The 18,143-nt window shown below is 41.5% G+C and overlaps 1 protein-coding gene across 1 annotated transcript; it reads right to left on the minus strand.

The window, feature by feature from the left end:
- Positions 1-220: 220 nt before the first annotated feature.
- On the minus strand, positions 221-523 carry LOC114221195 (small ribosomal subunit protein uS14). The gene has a single exon (XM_028119329.2). The coding sequence runs from the start codon at positions 496-498 to the stop codon at positions 328-330; it is 171 nt and encodes a 56-aa protein (XP_027975130.1). The 5' UTR covers positions 499-523; the 3' UTR covers positions 221-327.
- Between the last annotated feature and the right edge of the window lie 17,620 nt (positions 524-18,143).

An 18,143-nucleotide genomic window follows, 5' to 3' on the forward strand; every position in this document is an offset into this window, starting at 1 on the left:
GAACTAAAGGCCAGTAATGAACAATTGGTATTGCAAAGCTGAATAGATTTTAGTATTACATTTAAAGATAAAATTTTTGAAAAGTTAGTGTTGCATATGAAGATACTTTCAGTTTATCTCATGGAACTCTGAACACCATGGCAGACCGGTTGGGAGGGGCCTGGCCAGACCAATGGTTTACTGGGTTGGATTAGAAGTTCTTTTTTTTTTTTTTTCATAATTGGAGTATTTTTTATTTTATGTACAATGAGTTGACATTGAAGTAGGTATCCTGGTTATCTGCAGTTAACGTAGGTTATCTTGGATGACCAATTCAAGGAAGTTCACTTAATCCAACTTAATGAAGCCTATATCCTTCGCGTACTGACGGAAACACTGGCGGCACATATTGAGGCCGTATTTCCGGATCAGACCGTGCCGGTTTGAGCAGACGCGGCAAGAACGAGAACCCTGGCCAAATTTCCTCGGATGGCTCCAGTACAGCTGCTGGTGACCCATCTTGCTCTCTCGGATGCAACGAGGCAAAAGGGAGGATTAGAAGTTCTAAGAATTTCCTTATTCTTCCCTCTGCCACATTCTCACATAATCATCCAGCGGAGGTGGAGAAAATCAATTTCTGCACATTAATAATGCTTATGTGTTGTGGAATTTTATAAGGGTACATTTGACTGTGTTGTATTGTAGAAATTATTCATTATGGTAGAATTTAGTCTCCATGATAGGCTAGTTCAAGTTAACACAGCTACAACCTTAAAATCATATTATATACACAACTTCCAGTATGTTGTGGGCAAAGATGGTCCTACCTGTGTTCTAGGATGACTGGTTCTTGGGGGAAATGCTGGGTTGCAGTGAGGTTTTTTGGTACCGTCACCTACCTGTAGTACATTATCTGTGAGAGATGGGAAAGTGAGCTAGATGAAAGCGTACAGGAAAAGAGACAAGAATACAACTGTGTGTCCCCTGAGAAGCAGTCATTAATACAGGGAGAGTCACTTAGAGTGTAAGGAGAGAGAAATGCTGGCCACATGCAGGACTCGGGCAGAGCGACAGCGCACAAAGGATTCCTATTCACTCTAGTTCACGTGTGGATCTGACAGCACAGGCTCATTTTCCCAGGGCCTTGACTGTTGTGAAGGATGTATTTCACCTTCTATGTAAGAAGCATTCCTAGAGATATGAGAACATTCCTTTGTAACTGCCACCAGCGGGAAGATGAGAAGCCTCAGCCTGTAGAGGACCTCCTTTCAGTGTCAGGAGAACTCTGCATCTGGGGCATGTCTTTCTTCTCCATCCACCTGAATGAGAAAGAAAATGGAATTTTTTTTTCCCTAACTCATTTTGACAGGCTCTTCAGGGTTTGGGTGGAAAACAGTTTTCTTTTGCTGCGGTTACAGGAGCAGTGATTAATTATACCTCAGAGCTCTGCATCTGTTTTTACCAGCAGTACTACACCCCTGATACCTTATGTATGTGCCCTGTGTGTGCACATGCGTGCATGTGTATGCGTGCATGTATAACTTTCTCTCCACTTGCTTCCTCGAATGTTGCTGACACCTCTTATCTGAATTTTTCAGTCTGACTTGTGACTCTCCCTTTTGACAGACACAAGGTTGAGGTTTTCTTTAATTGGCAGTTCTTTATCAGTAGATAGAATATTAGAAATGGACTGGGAGCTAGACTATCCCTGTTACACTGTTAGTTCAGATAATCTTATCTGCATCCAGCCCCTGGTATTCATTGCTTCCAAGAAACATAAATTGGTCTACTTGCTGCCTTTTTTTTTTTCCCACCTTAAATAAAATCCTTTTCCTTTGTGATAACCAGTTCCTGGAAAATGGCAACTATGACAGAATCCACCAGCCCTTTGATGTGGCAGCCACAGAAAAAGAGGAATTGATGAGGTCTGTTTGGGTTACTGATTTTTTCTTCTTCAACTTCTAATAGGCCTAAGTGAGTATTTGGTGAAACCACATGGATTTTGAAAACGACCTTACAGAAATAGAGTAGAAATCAAAGAGGGGTTGAAAACGTCCAATTTAGCTTCCTTGTTGATGTTTAGCCTGAGATACTTCCTTGCAGCCACCTGGGTTTAGTAGGAGGAGGACTCGGTCAGAAAGCTCTGCCTCAGCCTTTTGACAAACCCACCCTGGGAAATGCTCCTTGACAGAGCAGTGGTGGAAGTGCTGCCCCTTACCATCCTCAGGGCACAAGACAGAAGGCAAAGATGTGACAAGGGGAGGGTGTTCTTACGTTTCCCTCCTGGCTTGTTGACTTCTGGCCCCCCACTTGGCCTGGATACAGATCCCAGCCCTGCAAGCAGTACTGGTCTCACCCTGGGCCTGGCAGGGGTTGGGGAGCAACATGTTGCTAGCTGCAGGTTTGGATTCAGACTCAGAGGAGCTGAGAGCGTGGATGCAGGTGAAAGTTCTTTGTCCACATCCGATTATGGAGAAGGACACCTGCTGGCCTTCCTCTTTAGCATGACTGTGAACTGTGAACACCGGTGCTCTCTTCACCAGGGGTTGCTGAGTTGAGCCGTTTGCACTGCGGGCTTGAGAGCCTTGCTTCTCTGACATTTCCCAGGCTCAGTTTGTAGTCTGAGGCCTCCTGGTTTTAGATCAGTATTTTCTGGGCCTTTAAAATTTCAAAGTACATTGAGATTGGGCTGTATGACTAAGCTACCTCACTCCATGTCTTCATGTCTCTGGCTGCTCATTATTCTTTCTGTTATTATGTGTCTCCCCCTCCCTACCCATCTTCTAATTTGAGTTTCTCTATTATCTTCTTCAGCATGGTACTGCTTTCAGTAGAAATAAAGCAAGCAAACAAGCATAATTTCCATTTTATAAATAATATGTACTCAGACTAAGATGAAAAGTTTTTTGTAACATGTAAAAGTGGAAAGAAAAATTTTTTAAAATGCATAATTCCATCATCAAATAATGACCTTGTCCATCCTGAATCTTTTTGCTAACTAGTCTAGATATTGGTATTTCATTCATAAAAAATATGCATGTCAAATGCCTGCAGGCAAGGGCAACTTTATAACCAAGGGAGATAGTGAGTGCAGTAGATAATGTAGATTGATCTGTGTTTGAAACAACCTCTTTGAGCTTCAATCTCCTCATGAGTAGAATAGGAATGATAAAATATGGTTGTTTGGAGTATTAAATGTTACAGTAAGAACTGTGCAAGGGTAGCCTTTCGTAGGACAAATGTTCAACAAATGGTGCAATGTTAACATAATTTAAAAAGTCAAGAAGTGTTTTGGAGTTGTTGAATAAAGTGCAGGCAATGGAGGCACTGAGGGCTGGGGTGAGGGAGCAATGTGAGGAAGAAGCCAGCTGGGCAGAGGAGTTCTCAGAGCACATCTGGATTCCACCCAGATGGAGGCTCACTTTGCTGCTGCAAAGATCCTAAGTGTGGAGCCCTGAAGTCTGCTCATCTGGGAAATCTTCCCTGACAGTTCTTCCCGTGAGGAGCAAGGAGTCCTTTTTCCCTCTCTGCAGCACTTTGTAGCTTTATTAATCAGTTTATCATATTATAAAGTCATTTAAAAATTGATATCTAGATTCCTCACATGCCTGTGAATTTCTCTAGGGTAGGAATAACATCATACTTACCTTTGTATCCTCAGGTGCTCAGCTCTGATTGTTAGATGGGGGGGATGGATGGATATGTTCATGTGTAATGCACATTATCATCAGTGCAAATAAAGTTTTGTGGACTCAGAATGCTTGGGGACAGTGGGAATATGTGTGTGAGTTTCTTTTTTGCAGGGATAGGGTGGTACTGTGGTAGAGCAGAAAAGATGGAGGACAAACTCAGAATAGAGAGGTGCTGTGTTCTGATTAGATGAATTTTCTGTACATTTGAAGTACACACAAATATCCCTTTTGGTTTCAGCTCTCATTCTGTATTTCTGAAAATCTACAGGGATTCAATGCTTCTTAAACTTTTCCACTGCAAAATACCCCAAGACAAAGGAGAGTGATCACCAGTCTAGTTGGGTTGGGGAAAACGGGGGCTGGAGTCAGAACCTGAACTTGCTTGCAGCAAGATCACATTCTTTGTTTTTCATTTAATCTTTAAAATTAATGGACACTTTGCATTAGGCATTATGATATATCTAACTTTGTTTTTATACCAAAATATGTTTAAAGCTACTTCCCATTGGTTAAAGAGCAAAAATTCAACTAAGTAAATTTAAAGATTTAATTTGCTTTATTTATTCAGTGATTCATGAATCAGGCAACATTCTGTCTAACAAATATTGGAGTGTTCCAAGGAGCTGTACCAAATGGAAAGCTTGTATAGGCAGAAATGGGGCAGGGCAAATAAGTTATTAGCAAAGGAAAAGAAAGGATTGTTTAGGCAAGGCCATCTTCTCTTGGGGGAAAGCACAAGGAGTCTTATCATATAGATGACCTCACTAGTGCTGATGAGGAAATTCTAGACTGATTGGTTTAAAATTATACTTGTGGGAGAGGCTGAAACTGCAATGAGGTTAGGTATTAAGTCTTGGTGCTTAACATAACTGACTCCATTTTGGAGTTTGTTTCTTTTTAACAGTTCCTCCCTTTCAATACAACTCTCAGCCTAACAGAGATGTGGTCGAAATTAAAGTCGTTAGTGCTACTCTCAGTTACTGATCTATAGTTCTTGAAGCTTTTGTTAAATAACAAAACTTCAACTGAGTACATTTTAAGAGTCTAATTGGCTTCTTTAAACAATTCATAAATTGCGCAGCATTCCATCGAGCGCTCCAAAGGGCTATAGAAAGGGAAAGGTTTTTAAAGGCAGGGCAAGGAAGTCATAAACAGGAAAAGGACCTGGGAGGTCAACTTCCTTTGGGAAAAAGGGTTTTTATTAGGTAAATTACCCCATCTTTGGGGGATGGAATGGGCCCACAGATTAGTGAACAGAAAATTCCTGATTGCCTGGTTAAGATAACATTTCTGGGGGAGGTTGAAACCGCAATTAGGTTCAGTATTAAGCCTCATTTTGGTGATGTGGCCTAGCATAAGTAACTCCATTTTGGGCCTATGGTTTTCTTTTCAATGCTTTGATCTCTCTCTCTCTCTTTTTTCTGAATTACTGTGGTATTCAGAGATCACAAATTTAGGCTCACAAATTTTTAATTGGTCATTCCCTTTGTTCCTTTTTTGATGTTCCATTTCTTAGGGAGATCATTTGCTTGGTGGTTAGGGGCTGTCAACGTGCATTTAAAGGTTTTGAGAGAATACAGTGCACCAGGCAGATTACTATGATAACTATAAGCAAGACAATTCCTGCTTTTTTTCGGGGACTGTGATGCTGGAGAGGTGAGGTTCCAGCCAGGCCGATGGACGTTGGGTCTCCCTGTCCTCCTCCCCTTCGACCTTTCCTTGAAGCCCCTCAATAAAATGGTTTGATCCTAAAAAGAAAAAAAAAAAAGAAAAAGAAAAGATAATTCCTGGTATTTGGAATGTACTTCACAGTCATGGTACCCAAACTAATCAAAGAAAGACCCAATGGATGGAGTCACCCTTTAAGCCAGTTGGCTTGCTCAATGATCTTATGTAACTTTTTTTCAGTTTCCCCAGAAGTATTAATCCAGGTACAGCAGGTGGTGTTGGTTATAGCACAGACAACTCCTTGCTCAGCTGAAAGATAATACTGTTAGCAAGAACAGCTTTGGCCAGAGAATCTAGCTAGGGACCTTTGTTGGGTACCTCGTGTCCTAGCAATGGACACTGAAATGTCTCCAAGAGTTTAGGAGAAATTTCTGATCATATTCTCAATTGTATTTACTCTTAAGCCGGGGGTCAGTCAGGTTTTTAGCACATATGGGAAGAGAAGATCCTAACCTGAAATAAAAAGTACCCTAAATGGTACCCAATACTGCTGGTACCCAATCTCTTGGTGCATGCGGGCAAATTTAATCTAGATAATCATGGGAATATATGGGGTGCAAATGTACTAAGATGCATATAGGTAAATGTGTCTAGTTGGGCAAATACTTCTGAGGGGGTCAATTGTAGTTTGCAGTGACATTGGGAATAGGAGAGAAGTTGGTCACAGAGAGGACCAGAGGACCTGTTGCATCATGACCAGTTCAGCATCTGAAAGGTTACCCCTTTAGCAATGGCCTGGGAGATATGGAAAAAAAAAAAAAAAGAAAGAGTTTCATGGTGAGTTATAGTATGAAGTTTTGATCCAGTGTCTTTTTTTTTAAGAAACTTTTAAAAAAAATATTATTTATTTGTCAGAGAGAGAGCGAGCACAAGCAGGGGGAGTGGCAGACAGAGGCAGAGGGAGAAGCAGGCTTCCCGCTGAGCAAGGAGCCCAAAGTGGGACTTGATCCTAGGACCCTGGAATCATGACCTGAGCCGAAGGCAGATGCTTAACCGACTGAGCCACCCAGGCGTCCCTTGATCCAGTGTCTTGGAAGCTGTCTACTTTGATGTCAGCTACTTTTCTTTCTCACCAATTTGATTTGTAGGTCTCCAGTGTCTGTACAGGACCAGTGTCAGGTGAGATGTGTATCCAAGGCTCAGTATCTTCTCATTTTACAGAAGTGTCTGTAGTCAGGAATACTCAGTAAAGTCCCTTCCAGTGGGGCTCAAGGGCTGTCTTCCTCTGGTGACACGTCCGGAGTACCCAATCACCATGCTCTAAACTGTGACCAACAGGATCTTTTGAATTAGTATCTGGGAAAACTTCTTTAAGCTGGTGATGATATGCTTAAATGTAAGAGATTGAAGACTTAATAGTAGCTGGTCATACTGGCATGAGACAGCAAGGGATTAGCAGAAGATAGTATACCAATAGACATTGGTCTGCCAGTAACTATCTCATGTGGAGTGAGCTTATGTTTCCCAAAGCAGGTACCGTTAACAGTCAGCAAGACCAAAGGCAGGGGAGTCCAGTGATTTTGGTAAGTTTAGACATTTTAATTTGGAGGATCCTATTAGTTCTCTCAACCTGTCTGACGATTGTGGGTGTTAGGGACATTGATAATTCTAAGAAGTTTGCAAGGTTTTCATTAAAGCTCATATGATTTGCCCAGTGAAGTGGGAGCCTTGATCACTGGAGACTATGGAAGGTATACCCCAAATGGGAAAGATATTTTCTAACAGTTTCTTTGCCAGTGTGAGGGCATCAGGTTTGCAGCAGGGGAAGGCTTCAACCCACCCAGAAAACATACATACAATAAGAAAAACATGTTGATAGCCCATACTGAGTGGTAGTTGAATCAAGTCTAGCTGCAGGTGTTCAAAGAGTCCAGAGGAAGGAGGTCTGAGGCCTCAGGGGACAAAAACAGTTTTTCCAGGACTGTGGACCTAGCAGTAGACTGTTTTTGCAATTTTATAGAAGTCTCCCTACCAATGTTGATTCATAATTTGAGTCCTTTTAAATATACTATGATAAGTGAAGGGATGCAAAAACTGAAAAATAGGTTTGCCAGGGAACTTGAGGAACCAAGCAGCTGTTTTGGGTTTTCCATAGCCCTGATTATTTGTTTAATTTAGCGATTGTTCATCCATCTTAATTTCTCTGATTTAGGAGCAGACTGTTGCCATGTGACAAGGACATTAGGATGGCAAAAATCTGGCAATGAAGGACCATTTTTTGTAGAAGCAGAATGGACTTCATCCACATGGGCCGCAATCTTTATAGATTCTGGTGCTGTTGCCTTTGCATGAAAGTCAGCTGGGGCATTTCTCTGATCCTCAGGTTTAGTCCTTTTAATGTCAGCCTCAATTTCAATGACAGCAATTTCAGAAGGTAAGAAAATAGCACTAAGATCATTTACTTGTTGTCCATTTTTAAGTGGGGTCCCAGGGGATGTAAGAAAACCCCTTTGTTTCCATAACATCCCCAAATCTCAGACGACCCCCAAGGGCATACCAACTATCAGGATAGTATATTAAATATTAATGGTTTGTCCTTCTGATAACTGGCATGCACAAGTAAGGGTATGGAGCTCTGCTTATTGGGTAGATTTAGCTTGAGGGAAATGTTCCCTCTTGAGTAGGTCATATTGAGTAGAAATAGCACAACCAGCTTGAAAATTCCTTTATTCTATAGTATGACTCATCAACAAACAAGATTAGATCAGGATTAGTTAAAGGGGTATCTCGTAATGAGATATTATTACCTCACAGTCTTGGAGCTTGCTTGCTTCAGGCAGAGGTAGTAACATAACGGGATGAAGGACATTGCAATGTTTAAGATGGAGATTAGGTGGTAAAAACAGAAGGATCACAGAGGAAGTTAGTCTACTTGCAGAGGAATTTGAGTCAGTTCAGAGTTAAGACGTTGGGCAGCCAGTGGAGTTTGCAAATAAACGTCATTTGCTAGGGTCAGATCTGCTGAGGCTTCCATTAACTTTGCAGCTGCGGCTATAACCTTAAGACAGGTGGGATAGGCACTAGCAACTGAATCAAGTTGTGTGCTATCATAGGCAATAGGCCTATGTTTATTACCATTACTCGTGTGAGCATTCCCTGGGCTTGATTATAAATAAAGTGAAAGGTTTTGAATAGTTAGGTGGCCCTAAGGCAAGGCAGTTCTTGCAGTGCTTGTTTTAGTCTCTTAAAATCCTGCTCATGTTTGTCTTCCCAAGGAAAGGGTTCAGGTATGAATATTTTAGTAAGTTCATACAGTGGGGAAGCTAATAGAGAAAAATTAGGAACCCATAGCCTGCAATAACCTGGCAAGCCTAGAAATCCAAGAAACTGTCACTTAGTTGTGACTAGGAAATTCCTGGATTAGCTTAACTCTTTTTGGAGACAGCTGAATTCCTTCAGCATTTAGATCATGACCTAGGTAATGGACAGTATCTAGAGATAATTGTAATTTTTTCTCAGAGACTTTGCATTCCTTTTTAGCTGTAGCAGCAAATAAATGGAGTATATTATGGATGCCTCTTTGGTAACTGAGCACAGCAAAAGATCATCTACATATCGTTACAGGCCCTATCTCCCAGGGAACTGGATGAAGGGTGCTTAAATCTTGGTGAAGTACTTGAGAGAAATAAGAAGGGGTCTCAGCAAACTCTTGAGGCATAATGGTCCACGTATAATTGTTCCAAGGAAAGGCAAATAAAAATAGACTGTTGGGATCTATATGCTGAACAAAGGTCTATGACAGTGAACTACTTTGAGTCTGGTGTCACTTGTGACAGAGGGTATTCTGGTTTGGAGCAATTGGGAAATGGGGAATAATTACCTTCTTAACATCTCTCAAATCCTAGACAAATCACCATCCTTATACATTAGGTTTCTGGCCCAGCAAGATTAGTGTGTTGCAGGGACTAGTACAGAGAATGCTTAGCCCCTGGGCAATTAGACCTTCTTCTACGGTATGAGGCCTTGTATGGCCTCAGGCTTTAATGGATACTGAGGTAATTTAGGGAGAGGTTTAGTTATATCTAGTCTAATCTTTATAGGTTCCATAGTTTTTATTCTTCTAATGTCAGTATTAGAAGTGGCCCACGGTTTTCAGTTACCTCAATTAAATGAGGGGACTTTTGCTGGAATTCTTCCTCTTCTGTGTCAAGGACAGACTGTAAGGAACATAAAAGATCAGGTCCAGTTGGTCAGGAAATTCTAAGGTGAGGTCGCCATTGGAGACAAAATGTATTAGCCCTTTTAATTAACCAAAAGGTTGGTTGGGGCTGTATCACATAGCAAAAAGGAATGCTTTTCAGTAGAAGATCCTAGAGTCATTTGTACTGGTTGCGATAATTTGCATAAGACCTTTGAGGACAATCTCTCTTTCAATGTCCCAGTTGATTTAGCCCATATTTTCATCTTTAGACCAGTGATCTGATGATGGACCCCTAGGGGGAGCAATGTGGGCCCAGGTGTTGTTTTGGGTCTCTGGTTTTGGAGCTGTTGTATCTGTGAAGCAAGTAGCTTGGCAGATTTTTGTTTGTGATCCTGCTCCAGAATCCTCTCAGAATGCTTAGCTATAGTCATGAGTTCAGTGTTGCTCGTGGCCTCCCATCCTATTTTCTGCCTTTTTATCAATCCACTACTCTCAGGAGATAATCTATTTACAAAGAGGGCAGCTCAAGCAGACTGGATGACCTTATTAATTGTATGGAACCCTAAATATCATAGAAAAAGGGCTTCCAAATGGGCTTTAAAGTCTGCCACAGATTCATCTTTGCAAGTTTGTATAATAGACCAATCAGTGTGGGCAGGGAAGATTCTAGGAATGGCTTGTAAAAGTTCAGTTGGTATTTTGTGAGCTTTTCTGAATCCCTAAGATGTTGAAGACTGGAGATCTTGAATATCATCCTTGTGGTTTTGCCATCTTCCTGCCTCCAGTTTTGAGCTTCACCAGCGGCTACCAACATGGGTATAGGCTGATAAAGATCTGGCAGCCAGGGTCATAGGCCCTGATAATGACTCTGAATTCTTCAAAAAACCTTTAGTGTTCCACCCTAGGTTTAGGAAATCTTTAATTACGGCCCTTAGTGTCTTTGACCAAGGGGTGAGTGATCCTGAAGAAGTTTGTCTGCAACTTTGGGTAGTTTTATTTTAAAAGATAACTGCCTAGATGGGGATTAAGGAGTACACTTGTCCTGATGAGCACTGGGTGATGTATGGAATTGTTGAATCACTATATTGTATAGCTGAAACTAACATAACACTGAATGGCAACTCTACTAGAATTTAAAATTAAATTAAAAAAAAATAAACAAAAGGTAACTGCCTAATAGTCTCAGAGTGAAAAGGTAGTTCAGACAGAGTTTAGTAAAACGTGAGTAATCAGGAAAAAAAGGATACGGGGGAGCAGTAGGAGTCACATCGGTCCTGTTGTCTCTTTTAGGTACCTCTTGTGTCTTTATTTATTAGCCTTTGGTAAGGAATCTTTCTGTGAAGCTATTTTAGAATCTTGAAGCATTTTGGAGGCTCTGCATACCAATTAAAGTATACATCCTATTCTGTTTAACTTGGGACTCCTTCCTCTCAAGTGCATTTCTTAAATGAGTGATCTTGTCTAATTGGAATATTCCCCATAATGGCTATTGTAATTTTAGGTTATTTTTAGTAAATTTTTTTCATTTTGCTAGATATCTGCAGCTTCTGGGACTCTAGTTCTTAAACATAAAATAAATAAGTGTCCCAGAAGATGGATGCTCAACTCTTTGGCTATAAAGTATCCCATTTCTTTTAGCTAAGACTTTGGGTTGGCTGGAGCCAAACTATTATCTAAGAGGGCCTATCATGGGAGTCTTCTTGAGGTGGCAAATACTCTAATAACCACTTAATACTTGACCCATGTTCACCAATGTTTGTGGGCTTTTTGACTTCCAAGATTCCCATTAACAACCTGACTTTATTTAATATTCATCTGAGGCCTCCCACTGGACCCAGTCCAGCCCAAATTGGACCCATTCCTATCCCGGCCCCAGTCTGGTTTTTAAGTTGGACGCAGTTCAATTCTGGCTGGTTAACCATCAGTAGTTCCCTATGTGAAATCTGGGGATTGGGGGAAGGATTGAACCAGCAGACCCCAAAGAATGGGAACTGTGGACTGATTTCAAACAAATGGGTAACTATGCCAGCTACCAGAAATTCCCAGTGTGGAATCTGGGGATAGAATCAAGAGCTGGGGTTTTCAAACAAATAGGAAACTTTGGAAATTAAGTTGGGAGCTCAATGCAAAGAGTGGAGCTCAGACCTGAGAATAACCTATCAATGGTCCTGAGGAATGGTGAGAAGGAGAACTAATAGTGTTTGAGGGCACTGTGCCTGTGTTTCTCATTGTCTTAGAAGCCACAGAAATTCTCAGGGCACCTGGGCGGCCCAGCTGGTTAAGCTTCCAACTCTTGGTTTCCACTCAGGTCGTGATCTCAGGGTTGTGAGATTGAGCCCCAAGTCCGCTCTGTGCTCAGCGTGGAGTGTGTTTGAGATTCTCTCTCTCTCCTCTCCCTCTGTCCCTCCTGCTCATGCTCTCTCCCTCTCTCTCTCTCAAATAAATAAATAAGTAAATCTTAAAAAAAAAAAAAAAGCAGGGAATCAAAGAATTCTCCTTTGGTCCCCTGCTGTCACCAAATCTTTAAGAACAAAAATTCAACTCAGTAAATTTAAAGATCAAATTGGCTTTTTTTTAATGATTCATGAATTGGGGAGCATTCCATCTAACAAATAGAAGGGTGCTCTGAGGAGCTGTACAAAATGGAAGGGTTTTATAGGCAGAAATGAGGGCAGGACAAGGAAGTTAGCAAAAGAAAAAGGATTGTTTCAGGCAAGTTCACCTTCCCTTAGGGGGAAGAGCAAGGGATCTAATGTGGGTAACTTCCTTAGTGCTAATCAGGAAATTCTAGACTGATTGGTTTAAAATTCCACTCCTGGGAGAGGCTGAAACTGTAGTTAGGTTAGGTATTAAGTCTTGGTGGAGCTTAACATAAGTGACTCCATTTTGGACTTGTTGTTTCTTTGTAATACCCTTCTTTCACATCATTTCTCTTTTCAAATTTCTGAGTAAAATTGAACTTTAGGAAGATGGGCCATATTTATCTCTTGAGTTGGTGCTTTTCTCAGCTTCCTCATGCCCTGCTACCCGGTAGCTTTGGGAAAGAAGGATGGCTCAGTACGTGGTGTACATTTCTGCCATAGTAAATGCAGGTTTTTGATTATCTGAGGAATGAGGATATTATGCCAGTAGGTGACCAGTTCTCTGTCCGGGAGACTTTTGGCATATGAAGTACAACTACAGAAATGGAACTAATAGGCCTGTATGAATCTTGGGAAATCCATCTCCTTGCTTTATGTTCTTATTGTGTGGCTATGTGTTGCATTCACTATTCAGTCAATGGTCTTTGAAAGATGTTTGTGGAATGCTTGGGTGGCTCAGTCGGTTGAGCATCTTGATTTTGGCTCAGGTCATGAGGTAGTGGGATTGAGCCCTACACTGGGATCCTCACTCAGTGGGGAGTCTGCTGGAGATTCTCTCTCTCCCTCTCCCCCCACCATGCTCTGTCTCAAATAAATGGGTAAATCTTAAAAAAAACAAAACAAAAACCAAAAAACCCCCAAAAACCTAAGAAGGGGGAAAGAAAGATGTTTGTTATGGGACCATCAACCTGTTGACCTATAATTTTTTATAATTTCATTTTTTTCCTCTTAGGATATCAAGAATGAAAATTGGGCTAACTATAAGTTTTAGGGGGTCAAATGCAGGGAACTTGTGTGCATAGAATTAGGACCCTTTCTGTCATACTCCATATCCTTGATACCACCAGGAATAAAAGAGGGTAGAAAGGAAAACTTTGGTTAGAGCCTATGTAAAGTATTACAGATCTGGGAAGGAGCCTTGATAGTCCTTTTTGTTGCCTTTTTAAGTTTTATGAGCAGAATGAAATGAATCATATACACTTCTCTCTTTAAGAGAAAGAACTTATACAGTGTAGGTTATAGCTTCCAATGTGTGTGAAGTGTGTGTGTGTGTGTGTGTGTGTGTGTGTGTGTGTGTGTGTGTGTAAATTATAATTCTCAGTCCCAGCTCTGGTCTGAGTATCTTACTCAGAGCAGCATGTGCAAAGACCTAAGCTGGGATGGAGTATGGCCTGTGAGTGGAACAAAGAGCAGGCAGAATGGGTGAGGAGAGAGAGGTATGACATGAAGTCAGGGAGGAAGGCAGAGATTATGTTGGATATAATTTTCAAATTTATAATATATCATTATTATTTTTAAATATTTTATTTATTTGACAGAGAGAGACACAGCAAGAGAGGGAACACAAGCAGGCGGAGTGGGAGAGGGAGAAGCAGGCCTCCTGCCAAGCAGGGAGCCTGATGCGGGGCCCGACCCCAGGACCCCAGGACCATGACCTGAGCCAAAGGCAGACGCCCAACGACTGAGCCACCCAGGCACCCCTATAATATATTATTTTTGCCTGGGATTTTATATATGAAAAAGCAGGGGGAAAAAATGAAAAAAGAAAAGAAAAGAAAAAGCAGAGATTGTAGATGGCCAGAAGAGAGAGCCTTGCCTCTATTCTGGGGCATGAACCAGAATGTAAGGATTGCAGTCAGTTGAAAGCACTTCCTGAGCCAAGGTGTTGCTCTCTCTCACTCACCCTGCTGGCTTCACATAGGAGTTTGCTGCTTTGGATGAGTTGTTAATCCAGTGAGGTCATCTTCAGTGGAATCATTATATCTGATTATTTTATTATTTTAGTCAAGTGAATATAGTGGATATTAACAAAAGAGATTTCATAACCAAAGGCCCAATTTAGGAAATGGGGGGAAGGTAGAGTGGGCAGGGAGGCAAGTGATGGAAACTGGTGAGACTGCAGATGTATGTCTGTGGAATCCCAGCCACCTCAGGTACAAGTTATGTTCTGTCTTAGATCTTGGGGAAAAACATGCACCACGAACATGCTTGCCCTGTGTGTGTTTCTGTCAAACTCAGAAGAGAACAGTTTTGGCTATCCTGGTGAAAGGTGGGCTAAGAACTGGCAAACCCAATTTAAACACATTCTTTTTCTTATCCTACTCTCCCTTGGCTTGAACTTTTGGGAAGTAGCTGTCCAAATCCAAAATGGCATCCCTTTCAGTTTCCCAGACAGAAGAAATAGGAAATGGAAAGGAACTAGTGGAGCAGAGTGTGGCTTAGGCCTCTCAACTATGAGAAGAGGATCCCAGTGAGGAGCTGGACAGCGTAGTGTTGGAGTATTGGTTACCTCAAATCATTGCTGCTATCTGATGCCTGATGGAAATAGAAGTCTTCGGAGAGCCTTACAGCCTCATTCCTTTTTTTTTTTCTTAAGATTTTTGTTTATTTATTTGACAAAGAGAGAGATAGCAAGAGCAGGAACACAAAAAGGGGGAGTGGGAGAGGGAGAAGCAGGCTTCCCACCAAGCAGGGGGCACGATGTGGGGCTCGATCCCAGGACTCTGGGATCATGACCTGAGCCGAAGGCAGACGCTTAACGACTGAGCCACCCAGGTGCCCCTCATTATGACCTTCTAAGGCATTTTTTCCCTAATGGTTCTCCTCCCCTCACGACATATTAACACCACAGATATACTGTATATCTGTTTATGTTGTCAGGTGTAAGTTGTCAACTTTGAAGGGATACAGACCATTGTAATACTGAAGGCACCCCCCACCCCTGAACCAGTTTTTACTCCTTGGGAATAAGAGTTACCCCATTGAGAATGTATGATTTAAAGTGGTTATCAACCTAGGGTGATTTTGTATCCCCCACACTCACCCCCCGGTGATATTTGGCAATGTCTGGAGACATTTTTGGTTGCCACAACTGGAGCGGGTGCTACTGGCATCTAGGTAGAGGCCAAGGGGGATGCTGCTAACTATCCTATAGTGCACAGGACAGAGAGAGCCCCTGCCCCATTTCTCTGCCAAAGAATTGTCCTGTCCCAAAATGTCAATAGTGCTGAGGTTGAGAAATTGACATAAGTATGTAAATTTTCCTTTGTTTTTTAAATTAAACATAATTAAATTAAAATATAAACTTAAATGAAAATTCAGTATTAAGGATATTATCTAGTTTTATCAATTCAATAGCTCTAGAGTCTTTCTATATAAAGTAAAAAGTATAAAAATCTTTCTTGGCTGGTAGGACACATGGATCCCAATGGTTGAGAATTAGACTTAAGTGGCAATGTACTTGGCATGTTTATATTTTAAGAATAATTAATTTTACCATTTATGTCTTTAGACATTAAAACAGCATGATTTTAAGACTGATTGCTTTTTTTTGAATTTTGTTTTTATGTCTTTCCTCTTTTTTGGGGGGCGGGGAAGCAGAATTGCATTATGGACTCTGGAGTCAGATTGCCTGACTTTGAATCCTGGTTCTGTTGCTTACTACTGGCTTATGACTTTGGGCATATAATGGTGAACACAGTGTACCTACCTCATATGGCTGTGAGAATAAGATAAGTTATTATATATAAAGTGCTTCTTGCCAGATAGTAAATGCTTAATAAATGCTAACCATTATTCTGATCTACTTAGCATTCTTTGAATCATTAAAATGCTAAATAATTTTTATCTCTTTATAGACTTATGGCAGATTATTTTCTGAAGATAAATGTTGGTACAGACGCAAAATATTGAAAATCATCAGTGATAAAAGGGCAGGAACAAGTGTTCAATTTTTTTTTTTTTTTTGCCCTGAATAATGATTATTTTGTCTCCAAAATTTGGTGTTTATTTAGCCCAGGACCCTTGGATCGTGACCTGAGCCGAAGGCAGACGCCTAACAACTGAGCCACCCAGGTGCCCCCAATTCCTTTTTTTTTTTAAGATTTTATTTATTCATTTGAGAGAGAGAATGAGATAGAGAGAGAGAGAGAGCATGAGACGGGGGCGGGGGGGGTGCAGAGGGAGAAGCAGACGCTCTGCTGAGCAGGGAGACCGATGTGGGACTCGATCCCGGGACTCCAGGATCATGACCTGAGCCGAAGGCAGTCACTTAACCATCTGAGCCACTCAGGCGCCCGTGCCCCCTTATTCCTAACACCTCATAGCTCCTCTTCTCTCTCTCATCTTCTGTGTCTGCTTGTGAGCTCTGCTGTGTGGTATTTGCCCTCCTGAGAATGTGGCATTTTCTGTGGAATAGTGGGTGCTGTATATCAACCAATTTTTCCTGATAGGCTAAGATGTACTTTTCTTTTCCCTGTTCTCAGTTTCCTAAAGCTAATAACTCTTCTGGTTTCCAGTATCTTAAAGCTGTCAGTAATCAGGTTGAGGACGGAGAGTGGGAACAGAATGTAAGATGAGCCCCATATGTTCTGTAGGTTCATATATGTGTATACAAATGCTTAGGAAAAAGTCTGGAAAGTTATACACCAAGTTGATACTCCTGGAGAGGCAGGAGATGAACCAGAATTGAAGAGAACGTTAGCATCGTACTTAAGTTTTTAGAAGGAGAATGTATTAATGTATTGCTTATAAAATTACCTGTATAATTAAAATGAATTTGGAATTCCAGACCTGTAAAGGAGCAAGAGAAGGATGAGGCTGCTGTGGCTGGGATCTGAGCTGAGGGCACAGGGGTGGGAGTAGGTAATGAGTCTAAACTGTAGTCTGGGTTAGGGAGTTGTAAGAAATGGGTAACTGGGGAAGGGTCAGATCAGGGTGGCTTTGAAAGTCAGACAGAAGAAGTAAGCCTTGCTGTAGTTGGCATTTTAATTTCTTGGGCAGAAGAATCAGACCCTATATAAAATGTTTGTGGATGAAGTGGATATATGATTTAACAAGTGCATATTGACTTGATTTGGAAAAAGAAATTATTACATGATTGTGTTCAAACTGCCAACACAGAGTGTGCATCTCAAGCAGAGAATCTTGGGCTTAAGGGTTTATGTTGTGTGTTCTTTACCTCTACTCTTTAGTGGCTGGTGATTGCTAACTTCTCAGGAGAAATTTTTTGGTGTCAGAGAACCCTAACATGACCATAGTGCGTGTTTCCCAGGCTGGGTTCCATTGGAATGCTAGTCTTTGAAGGAAGTAGGGCTATTTGTTCAAATATATTTGGAAAGGACAGTGTATCACTCCCCTTTTGAAAGAATTCAATGTATTTTAGAGGATTAAAGCCTCTGAGAAGTCTCAAGAAAGAAATTCAGAAGTCAGGTAGTCTCCAGAAGAGGTATGATTAGTGGCTCAATAATGACATCAAGAATCCATTCCAGATATTTCCACATCAATTTCATGCCAAAGATGGTTCTCCTTATGGTCATGGGGAGGCTGCCACTGACAATTGGGGCCTCATGCTTCCTTATTCATTTCCAGACAAAAGAGAGAGTGAGAGAACTTCTTTTCGAACCGTGAGTGACAAGTCTTTCTCTTCAGTCTGAATGGACCAACTCAACTCATGGTCACCAGAAGAGTGCTATCTACTAATTTACTCAGACTAACCAGATCCAGTCCTTGAAACAGGGGACTGGGTTAGTTTCCTTGGAGTTTGTGTGGAGAAGTGGATGCTTGAAAAAAAGTCAGGATTCCATGGGGAAGGAGAGTTTGATGAGGCTAATATGCATACAGTGATGAGAAGCAATAAAGACCTAGGTGATGAGGCCAGAAGGCCCCGGGTGAGTGTGAGGCAGCAGGCGGCTGTGGTCAGTGGAGAAGGGGAGGTGGTGCTGGCTGAGGGCACCACGCCCG

Source organism: Eumetopias jubatus, unplaced genomic scaffold (genome assembly GCF_037043125.1).
Source record: "Eumetopias jubatus isolate StellerSeaLion01/CBP00866 unplaced genomic scaffold, mEumJub1_p1.0 scaffold_14, whole genome shotgun sequence".
Taxonomy (NCBI): Eukaryota; Metazoa; Chordata; class Mammalia; order Carnivora; family Otariidae; genus Eumetopias; species Eumetopias jubatus.